Raw genomic sequence first — 12,383 nt, forward strand, 5'->3', positions numbered from 1 at the left:
CTTACAAGACAGAGACGCACTGAACTCAACAGTTTTCATGCAAGGTGGTACCCCACAGCACATCGCTCGTGTAGTTCACCTGCTTGTCCGAAACACGTTTGGAAACGATCGAATTATCACCCGAGCGTTTCCAAACGCTTGGCCGGCGTGATAATCAGGTCCCACACACTGTGATTTCTGGTTGTGGGGCTACCTCAAGGACAGGGTTTACCAGGGGAACACATGTGCTGATCTGAAGCGCAGCATTGTTATGCTGCGCTCTCTTGTTAGAGAGGTAGCCAGCAAACATACAGACATGCTTCGTTCTGCTGTGCAGAATGCAATCCTGCGCTTTCAGACTCTTCTGGACCCTAATGGGAGCCATATTGAGCCCCTTTTGTAGCAGTAATGGTTCCGGTATGTAATGGTATGATGTGCCGTAGCAGCACATTAAAAGTGTTTCAATTGAATTGATTCTTCATTATTTCTCTTCCCTATGGTTCAAATGGCTCTGAGTACTATGGGACTTAACTTCTGAGGTCATCAGTCCCCTAGAACTTAGAACTACTTAAACCTAACTAACCTAAGGACATCACACACATCCATGCCCGAGGCAGGATTCGAACCTGCGACCGTAGCGGTCGCGCGGTTCCAGACTGTAGCGCCTACAACCGCTCGGCCACCCCGGCCGGGTCTTCCCTATGTACTTGAAATTAATGATACCAAGTTTGGTACTCGTACGGTAATTAGTTTCCGTGTTATAACTTGATAAATAGAGAACATTTAATTGTAACCACCCGGTATAAATCAGCCGGCCGGTGTGGCCGAGCAGTTGTACGCGCTTCAGTATGGAACCGCGGGACCGCTACGGTCGCAGGTTCGAATTCTGCCTCGGGCATGGATGTGTGTGATGTCCTTAGGTTAGTTAGGTTTAAGTAGTTCTAAGTTCTAGAGGACTGATGACCTCAGATGTTAAGTCCCATAGTGCTCAAAGCCACCCGGTATAAATCAGTTTTGTTTGCATTTGACGTAGGAGATGTAACAGAAGAGACAACAGCAAAGTCACGTAAAGTAAACTCGGATCGCGTGGAGACTACCCCAGGGTATAACTCTGACCACTGTACCTATGCGCGAATCTGACAGTCTGGGAGCGCCAGAAAATTTTTCCAGGTAGCATCTGGCTGCATATTGCTGCTGTTCAGACAGTTCAGCCACACTTGAAGCAGTCAGAATCGGGAGAGTGCGTTTCTATTTACGCGACTTCGCCTGTGCGCATGCGCATGGGCCCATTGGCAACTGCTCCAACGAACCTTGGGGCACTGGGTCACCACACAACAAGCGTTCGCTAGCCCAACCGCCGGCCGTTAGCGAAGCGCAGGGCTTTGACCGCAGCCACCTTCTCTGCAGCTGCTGCGTTAGCATCGCCGACGGAACGCACTGCTTCCCGGCAGCGTGTGTAAAATTCGGCAACGGACTGTTGTCTCCCTCGCCAGCCACACGAACCTGAAACGATTAGGTGGGGAAGCCAAACGCCTCCAAAGACGAAGACTGCCTCTTCCACCTCTCCCTAGCAGTCATTGCACATCTGGCCACTATAAATGTTCTCCATCCTAAAACTTTCAAGTGAATGAGTAGTCGCCAGATTGAAAACGCTCTTTGTTAAGTATTAAATCCAATTTCTAAAATAAACCTCAGGTAATATTTTTTAATAAGCCAAAAATTAAATAATCCTGACACTTCGTATGCGCATGTAGTAAGTACACAACAGGAAATAATTTACATATTATTCTCATGTAAATAATTTTTGTGAAAAATAAATGAAAAGTATAAATTATGGAACTATATATTAAATAAAATACTTTTTCCAGTGACATTGTACAAAAAGAAGCTCATAGGAAAGTTACATAAATTAATATTGGAATGCTACAATGAGCATTCAATAAACACAACAGACATCGATTCTGTCAGTACTTTTTGTTATGAGCACTTTGTCGAAATAAATAGCCTTTGTAATTACTTGTCATTGTCAGAAAGAGAACTTCCAAAATAGAAGTTTCACTGTCCCCATCGCAGTGATACATATCCTGATTACGAATTTTAGCAAAGTTATATTACCATCTTCATATCTGTAAGTGGAACAAATGTGTTATAAGGTTTATAATTATCATACGCGCTACGAAAACACGTTTACTCTGGTTTACATACAACCTGGTACGTGAATTGCAAAGCCGCTACGTGTGACACATTGTCATCTGGCCACTCAAAACTTGGAGGTAATCTGTGAAATTAAAAATATTACATAAAAGAAAGACTGCTCCAACCTTGTGGTTCTCTGTAGTGTTATGCAGTTCTTTTGACAACTTTCCGGCAGTACGGAACCGGTTAGCAGCATATACACATCTGACAGCAGTGAATGTGCTCTGTCTGATGTATTTGACAGCTTTTTGCTTGCTAATACAGTTATGCCTTTCATTTTAGTGTAGTTAGTGTTCCATGAAGTGTCTTTTCAGTGAGGTAAACGTTATTTTAGTCGATGGCTACGAAGTCACCATAAACATTTTAGTGCTATCTTTTACGTGATATTTTTCACTTCATAGTTTACTTCCAAGTTTTCAGTGGCCAGATGGCAATGTGCCACATGTAGGAGCTTCGTGATTCACATTTCCGGTGGTATGTAAAACTGAGTTAAAGTTTTTTTCGAAATTACGTATGATAATTATAAACCTCATAATAAATTTATGCCACTTACAGATCTGAAGATCACAATATAACTTTGCTAAAATAGTCATCAGGATGTGTATCATCTGAGATCTGCGTAACAAAGTTTTTGCTGTCCATCAGGATTATAAGCTATTATTAACTATACAAATTCGATGAGTAGACTGAAACACGCCACAACGACGTTCATCTGTCTAGGGATTGCTCACAAGGGAACCTCCCCGTCGCAACCCCCTCAGATTTTGTTATAAGTTGGCACAGTGGATAGGCCTTGAAAAACTGAACACAGATCAATCGAGAAAACAGGAAGAAGTTACGTGGAACTATGAAAAAAATTAGTAAAATATACAAACTGAGTAGTCCATGCGCAAGATAGGCAACATCAAGGAGAATGTAAGCTCAGGAGCGCCGTGGCGATGGGGAGGTTCCCTTGTCAGTGACGCACAGGCAACCGAATGTAGCTTTCATGTAGCTCATCAGGCTCATCTAGACGAACATTAGTATCATTATCAAATGTTGGTCCGCATACGCGGTTAATTACGACACTGATAAGAAAGAAAGGATGGAAAATAGTGGCATAACTTCACTTCGAAGATGCGGTCGTTAGAACTGGAACCCTAGCTCTAACGGAGGCCTTTTCAAAGACACCATTCGACCATTGACCATAAGTAATTTGGGAAATTCATGGAAAAACATAAGTGCGGAGAACAAGAATGGAATTTAAACCGCCGTCCTCCACAATATGAGTCTTGCAACACCTCACAGGTGTTTTTCATTATTCTCCTCATCACACAATCTGGAATTGACATTCCAATGAACGTCATGTAATTATACGCCGGTGAACATTTTAGTTGGGAGCCAGTGCATCAGTACTACTTCTTCAGTGACGATTGTGTGTAATACTCGTAACTAAAGTATGCGATTCTGCACAAGGACATTTTCTTCCCCCTCTGTCAAACAGGTTCTCTGTAAACCTGTCCATAGTCGGCTGTCACAATGAAAGTCCACTTACACGCTGGTTTTCAGTGCACATTTCATTTGCGTCAAAATATGAAGAAATAACTGAACGAATTGAGGGAATAAACGAGTATGGTAATAGTTACTTTGACACATAAAGTCATCTGTTTTTCCTCAGACCTGTAGCTTTCAACCTGATCTAAGCACACAGAACAAAAGCTAGTCACACCCTCACCCCTCCCTCCTCTTACAGGAGACTTCCCACTAACACCATGTAAAACTACCCTTTAGAATCGATCTGTTCGGAGAAGAGAAGTGCCCACAAGTTTCTTCAGGTGTATCATATGCAGCTGAAGCCACTCATTGATGACAATATTCCATATAACTACCAAACTATTGACGTCCATTGTTACGTTTCACCCGAAGTACCTAATAGTTCTACATACAGTCTATTCTACGAGTGGCGTTCAGTAAGTAATACAAGATTTTATTCTGAGGCAGCTTCGACTGAAAAAAATGCAAAATTTGTGGTGGGGCATCGTGGTATACTCCCGCTTCATCCCCTATAGTTTCTTGTAATCCCGATAGGTGGCGCCGCTATATGTAGCCTGCAATGTGACGTCTGGAACCAAGGTGTGTTCCAAGCAGAGAGGTATCATCAAGTTTCTTTTGGCTCAAAACCAGAGCATCGCAGGTATTCATAGGCGCTTGCAGAATGTCTACGGAAACCTAGCAGTGAACAAAAGCACGATGAGTCGTTGGGCGAGGCGTCTATCATCATTGCAACAATGTCGCGCTAACCTGTTCGATCTTCCACGCGCCGGCCGGCCGCACATAGCTGTGGCTTCTGCAGTGTTGGAACTTGCGAACACTCCCATTCGAGGTGATCGACGGATCACAATCAAACACTTCTCGGTTCAACTGAACTTCTCTGTCGGTAGTGCTGACACACTCGTACACCTGCTGGGGCACTGAAAGGGGTGTCACGCTGGACTCCTCGCACCCTAACAGAAGACCATAAAGAGCAACGAAGCACCATCTGCACGGAATTGCTTGAGCATTACGAGGCTGATCGTGACACATTTTTGTCAAACGTCATCACCGGCGGTGAAACATGGGTTCTTCACTTAGGACCGGAAACAAAACGCAAACCATGGAGTGGCGCCACACCATCTCTCCTCCGAAGAAAAAGTTCAAAGCCGCACCCTCAGCCGGTGACGTCATGACGACAGTCTACTGGGACTGAAGGGGTTATTCCGCTTGATGTCATCCCTCAGGATTCAACGATCAACTCTGAAGTGCATTGTGCCGCCCTCAAGAAATTGAAAAACCGACTTCAGCGTGTACGACGCTACAAAAATGCCAACTGTCTTGTACGTCTCCATGACAACGCAAGGTCTCATATAAGTCTGTGCCCCCCCCCCCCCCCCCCCGAGAGGAGCTCACAAAATTTCATTGGGCTGTTGTACCTCATCCATCCTCCAACCCGGATCATGCACCTTTCCACTTCTATCTCTTTGGCCCAATGAATGGTGCACTCCACGAGATGCAGAACGTGGATGGGTTCAAATGGCTCTGAGCACTATGGGACTTAACATCTGAGGTCATCAGTCCCCTAGAACTTAGAACTACTTAAACCTAACTAACCTAAGGACATTACACACATCCATGCCCGAGGCAGGATTCGAACCTGCGACCGTAGCGGTCGCGCGGTTCCAGACTGAAGCGCCTTTAACCGCGTGGCCACACTGGCCGGCGCAGAACGTGGATGATGGGGTAGTTACTGATGCAGCAAGACGATGTCTCCAGCGTCGATCACTAGAGTGGTACCATGCGGGCATACAGGCTCTCCCAGTAAGGTGGCGTAAATCGGTCGTACTGCGTGGAGATCATGTTGAAAAATAGCGTTTTGTTGTCAAAAGAGTGGATAATAATGTGAGTTACTGGAATACTGAAGAAAACGAATCTACTTTTAGAAAAAATGTGTTTCGTTACTTACTGAATGCCCCTAGTATGAGATTATGATCACCGATTTAGAGGGACCAGCCGAGGTCAGATACGGAGACTGAATATTCGTCAAACCAACAACTTACGGGTGAAAGTCGTTGACCACCGCAGTAATCGGGAGAGTCCATAGCACACTCATCATGAAGACGGAGGAGAAAGGGTAACGTGCCGGCCTGTGTGGCCGAGCGGTTCTAGGCGCTTCAGTCTGGAATCGCGAGACCGCTACGGTCGCAGGTTCGAATCCTGCCTCTGACATGGACGTATGTGATGTCCTTAGGTTAGTTAGGTTTAAGTAGTTCCAAGTTCTAGGGGACTGATGACCTCAGATGTTAAGTCCCATAGTGCTCAGTGCCATTTGAACCCATCCACGTTCTGCATCTCGCGGAGTGCACCATTCATTGGGCCAAAGAGATAGAAGTGGAAAGGTGCATGATCCGGGTTGGAGGATGGATGAGGTACAACAGCCCAATGAAATTTTGTGAGCTCCTCTCGGGGGGGGGGGGGGGGGGCACAGACTTATATGAGACCTTGCGTTGTCATGGAGACGTACAAGACAGTTGGCATTTTTGTAGCGTCGTACACGCTGAAGTCGGTTTTTCAATTTCTTGAGGGCGGCACAATGCACTTCAGAGTTGATCGTTGAACCCTGAGGGATGACATCAAGCGGAATAACCCCTTCAGTCCCAGTAGACTGTCGTCATGACGTCACCGGCTGAGGGTGCGGCTTTGAACTTTTTCTTCGGAGGAGAGATGGTTATTTTATCAGATGAGCGTGCGACTTTGAACTTTTTCTTCGGAGAAGAGATGGTGTGGCGCCATTCCATGGGTTGCCGTTTTGTTTCTCGCTCGTAATGTTGAACCCACCCACTTCATCGTCTGTGATGATGCTGGACAAAAAAAAAGTCACGATCAAATTCGTAACGCGCAAGCAATTCCGCACAGATGGTGCTCCGTTGCTCTTCAGGGCAGCGGCGCAAGCAGGAGGCACACACCTTTGAGTACCCCAACTGGTGGACGAGTGTGTCGGCACTACCAATAGAGACGTCCAGATGAGGAGTGAGGTGTCTGATTGTGATTCGTTGATCACCTCAAATGAGAGTGTTCGCACGTTCCAACATTGCTGGAGCCACAGCTGTGTGCGGCCGGCCGGCACGCGGGAGCTCAGACAGGTTTGCGCGATCTTGTTGCGATGATGACAGGCGCCTCACTCATCGACTCACTTTGGTTTTGTTCACTGCCGGGTCTTCGTATGGACTCTGCAAGCGTCTATGAGTATTGCGATGCACTGCTTTTCCGCCAAAAGATACTCAATGACGGCTCTCTTCTTGTAACGCACCTGTGTTACAGATGCCATTTTGAAGGCTACGTACAGCGCCGACACCTATCGGAACTTCATGAGACCATTGGGGATGAAGCAGGAGTATACCACGATGTCCCACAACAAATTTCGCATTTTTTTCAACCGAAATTTTCCGAGAAAATAAATGTGTTATTTATTGAACGTCGCTCATGGAAGATACGTGGAAGTATTAGGTACTTTGGGTGAACGTAGCAATCGACATCCAGCAATTTGGTAGCTCTACGGAATATTGTCATTAATGAGTGGCTTCAGCAGGATATAGCATACCTGCAATAACTTGTGGACACTCCTCTCCTCCGAACTGAGCGATTCTAAAAAATGGTTCAAATGGCTCTGAGCACTATGGGACTAAACTGCTGAGGTCATCAGTCCCCTAGAACTTAGAACTACTTAAACATAACTAACCTAAGGACATCACACACATCCATGCCCGAGGCAGGATTCGAACCTGCGACCGTAGCGAGCGATTCTAAAGGCTAGTGGGCTAGTGTTACACTGTATTAGTGTGAAGACTTCTGGGATGGTGGGTGGTGGGGGTGTGGGGAAGTGACTAAGCTTTTGTTCTGTGGGCTAGGATCAGGTTGAAAGCAACAGGACTGGGAAAAAGGGATGAAATTACGTGTCAACGTAAGTATTACAATACTCGTTATTCTCTCATTTCTGTGTTTTGTCAACCGAAACTGACTTGCTTATTGGGTGTCCCTCGTATGTACAACGGAGATGGACACAAAAGTATGGATTTCCTCTGTGGATAATATGCTGTACAAGAATAAAATTTTATGGAGTTCGATGACTGTCTACTAATCAACTTAAGTTCACTTGATGGTTGTAATGACAGAAAAACCACGAGTCCTTGTTGACCACGACACGCTTTAGGACTGCAGTGTCATCCTCGTCAAACAGTATCGTTCGAAGTCAGCAAGTTGGCATGTAGCCTGCACCCGACTCTCCTGGCACTTGACGTCGGCTTCCGGTAACCACAGCCACTCTTCTCTTACAAGTACAACATTTAATTGTAACCACCCGGTATAAATCAGCCGGCCTGTGTGGCCGAGCGGTTCTAGGCGCTTCAGTATGGAACCGCGGGACCGCTACGGTCGCAGGTTCGAATTCTGCCTCGGGCATGGATGTGTGTGATGTCCTTAGGTTAGGTTAGGTTTAAGTAGTTCTAAGTTCTAGAGGACTGATGACCTCAGATGTTAAGTCCCATAGTGCTCAGAGCCATTTTGAACCTAGCAGAGCGCCATTTGTGTCTACCTTTATACAGGAAATGCTCACAGCCAGAAGGCTCACTTGTCAGTGTGTTGAAAACGTGTGGTGCAAGCAGGAAACCATGCCACGGAGACTTACTCGTGCTTCTTACATCCAACTTAGCGAGTTTGAAAGACGTCAAATTGTCGCGATCCCAGTGGCCGGATGGTCTTATTGGAGAACTGCCACACAGGTTGGACGTGCTGCGTCGGTTGTGCAACGATGCTGATATCAGTGGTCACGTGAACACTCTCACACCCGTAGGCGAGGTTCTGGACGTTCACCCATCACAGACCCCCGCCAGGTTTGTCGTATTGTAAGGGCACCAGTGATAGAGCATACACCTGCCATTGCACGAATAAAGGGTTTGTCAGCCCAGAAGTACCCACAGGAACTGTTGCGAACCTGTTGTTAGCAGTTGGACAATAAGCACACACTCCTGTAGTCCGTCTAACACTCACGCGACAGCATCGACGTGCACGACTCCACTGGTGCCGTAAGAGGATTACTTGGAATGTGGAATGGTGTGTTGTCGTCTCGTTTCAAAGAAACCATCCCGGCATTTGCCTGAAGCGATTTAGGGATATCACAGAACGTCTAAATCAGTATGGCCGGACGCGGGTTTGACCCGTCGTCTTCCAAAATGCGAGTCCACTGCGCTAACCTCTGCGCCACCTCGCTCGGTGAAGCAGCAGATATGCGGAATACCTAATATACACATTCTCGTATCGAACGCTTCGGTTGGAACTGACCCGGCTAAAGTTTGGAACATTACATTGTGTTGCGTCCTATAGACAGAATAAGAATGAAATGAAATAAAATAATACAAATTATTTCCCCAAACAGGATACTACGGATATAGTTAACAGTCGCAGAACCCGTCATGGCTTTATAATCACGATTGAGATAATTACACAGCTAGTTTTACAGTTAATCGTGCTATTGCGTCACATACGAAGAAATGTTCGGTGTAAATGAGCTTATATAGACCCTATAAGAGGCGGCGGATTGAAGGGTGGATGGGCTCAGCTGATATTCTTAGTAAGCGACGCTATCACTGGAACAGGTGTTGTCAGTTGTGAGTGAAACCGTTTGTGTCTGTTGCAGGAAGTGAGCGGGTCCCTCAGGCTGATGACCGGCCGATCGAGCAGGTCTTCGGTGATGGGCAGCGGCTCTGAAGAGATATTCAGTCTTGCCTCAGACGTCGAGTCTCCGCCGCCTTTGCCAGGTGAGCGCTGCCTAGCAGTTTCATTACAATCTCTGATAATCATAAGCTCGTCTTACAAATTTCCATCATGTGCTCATGATATTTCAGAACAGCAGACCCCACCGAAAGTAATTGACTCAAAAACTATAAATGGCACTTGTATACAGGGTGTTACAAAAAGGTACGGCCAAACTTCCAGGAAACATTCCTCACACACAAAGAAAGAAAATATGTTATGTGGACATGTGTCCGGAAACGCGTACTTTCCATGTTAGAGCTCATTTTATTATTTCTCTTCAAATCACATTAATCATGGAATGGAAACACACAGCAACAGAACGTACCAGCGTGACTTCTAACACTTTGTTACAGGAAATGTTCAAAATTTCCTCCGTTAGCGAGGATACACGCATCCATCCTCCGTCGCATGGAATCCCTGAAGCGCTGATGCAGCCCTGGGGAATGGCGTATTGTATTACAGCCGTCCACAATACGAGCACGAAGAGTCTCTACATTTGGTACCGGGGTTGCGTAGACAAGAGCTTTCAAATGCCCCCATAAATGAAATCAAGAGGGTTGAGGTCAGGAGAGCGTGGAGGCCATGGAATTGGTCCGCCTCTACCGAATCTGTTGTTGAGAAGCGTACGAACACTAGACTGAAATGTGCAGGAGCTCCATCGTGCATGAACCACATGTTGTGTCGTACTTGTAAAGTCACGTGTTCTAGCGGCACAGGTAGAGTATCCCGTATGAAATCATGATAACGTGCTCCATTCAGCGTCTCGTCAGACGACACATGTTGATTGTGAAAATTTACAATTTGATCACGTTGGAATGAAGCCTCATCCGTAAAGAGAACATCTGCACTGAAATGAGGATTGACACATTTTTGGATAAACCATTCGCAGAAGTGTACCCGTGGAGGCCAATCAGCTGCTGATAGTGCCTGCACACGCTGTACATGGTACGGAAACAACTGGTTCTCCCGTAGCACTCTACATACAGTGACGTGGTCAACGTTACCTTGTACAGCAGCAACTTCTCTGACGCTGACATTAGGGTTATCGTCCACTATACGAAGAATTGCCTCGTCCATTGCAGGTGTCCTCGTCGTTCTAGGTCTTCCGCAGTCGCGAGTCATAGGCTGGAATGTTCCGAGCTACCTAAGACGCCGATCAATTGCTTCGAACGTCTTCCTGTCGGGACACCTTCGTTCTGGAAATCTGTCTCGATACAAACGTACCGCGCCACGGCTATTGCCCCGTGCTAATCCATACATCAAATGGGCATCTGCCAACTCCGCATTTGTAAACATTGCACTGACTGCAAAACCACGTTTGTGATGAACACTAACCTGTTGATGCTACGTACTGATGTTCTTGATGCTAGTACTGTAGAGCAATGAGTCGCATGTTAACACAAGCACCGAAGTCAACATTACCTTCCTTCAATTGGGCCAGCTGGCGGTGTATCGAGGAAGTACAGTACATACTGACGAAACTAAAATGAGCTCTAACATGGAAATTAAGCGTTTCCGGACACATGTCCACATAACATCTTTTCTTTATTTGTGTGTGAGGAATGTTTCCTGAAAGTTTGGCCGTACCTTTTTGTAACATCCTGTATAGGGAACGAAAGCTACTGATCTGTAATAAGTCAGATTGCGAACTGCCGGCGAAACAACTGAGAAATGACATCACTAGAATGAGATACAGGAGAGAGATTACAAAGAGAATATTTCTCGAATTTGACACAGTCTAATTTGAAATTGTAGAAATAGAGTTCTGCATTGAGCAAACATATTTTTTTCTTTTTTTAACAATTATAGATATTTCAGTGAATTTTTGTTGTCAGTGGGTTCCTTATGAACTGACGAGAATAAAAATATCAACACCAAAAAGGAGATGTGTGACATAAACGAAAGTCGGTAGGCGTGTTTCTACATCTGAAAATTGATGTCCATTCAATTTTCACGCCAGTTGCTTAAGAGCGGAACTACTAGCACCACTATGACGATGCAAATCACGTTTGTATGCCTGCATTCAACATTCTGGCAGTTACACCGGTTATTAATGTATTAGCATTTCACAGTTACAAGGCTTATCTCACGCTTACCTTAACGTGTGATTTTATAATGTTAATCACTTAATTATGTTACCTAAACAAATGTCTTTCAGAAATTTCACTACTCTATATTATTTATTTATTTATTTATTTATTTATTTATTTATGGTGTTGCGATTTTTTTGCGTTAGTGTATTTTCTTGATCACATATCGATGTTTGTGTGGCGTTTACTGTATAACTGTTATTTTCCTCCAGTGTATTACCTTTCGAAGTGGTAATTGAGCTGAACCTTCCATCTGGAAGGATATAATGATCTGCATCAGTCTGAGTGATGAAGGCACATAGCTCCCATAAGAACTAAGATACTTAATTAAATGTTACGCAACCGATTTTATTTAACGACACTTAAAAAATGGTGCCCATAGCAATGAGTCTTTAGTACTGACACTCCTATAATTCAGTATTAATAAATAGCATAAAAAGGTTTTCACTAACCATGAAACCATACGCTTTGCTCAAGTGAACCCAACTTTTACTGCAAAATGTTCATTGTGCACAAATTAATAAGAACATTACACATAATTTAGTTGATCATATGACAAAAAACATTTAATTGAAAAGTGAAATAAAACTATAATAAACAGTGATAAGCTGGACAAAGGTATCTGACAAGGAAAAAGGTGTCAGTGGCAATCAACTTCCTAACATGTTAATTCAGCACAATATAGCCATAAGTGGATAACAGTTGATTGTGGCATCGTATCGGAAACAGAAATTAAATAAACATGCAACCAAGCCTGTCTGCCTAGTCATGAATGAGCCTACGTTAATATACTGA

General features: G+C 44.8%; 1 protein-coding gene across 1 annotated transcript in view; it reads left to right on the top strand.

Annotated features, from left to right (window-relative positions):
• The window catches only part of LOC126183531 (uncharacterized), a 1,031,760-nt gene that overhangs the window by 269,278 nt on the left and 750,099 nt on the right, over nucleotides 1–12,383 (top strand). The window contains exon 3 of the mRNA XM_049925600.1: nucleotides 9,380–9,500. Coding sequence (XP_049781557.1) covers nucleotides 9,380–9,500 — 121 coding nt within the window. The remainder of the gene's footprint in view (nucleotides 1–9,379; nucleotides 9,501–12,383) is intronic.

Source organism: Schistocerca cancellata, chromosome 4 (genome assembly GCF_023864275.1).
Source record: "Schistocerca cancellata isolate TAMUIC-IGC-003103 chromosome 4, iqSchCanc2.1, whole genome shotgun sequence".
Lineage (NCBI taxonomy): Eukaryota > Metazoa > Arthropoda > Insecta > Orthoptera > Acrididae > Schistocerca > Schistocerca cancellata.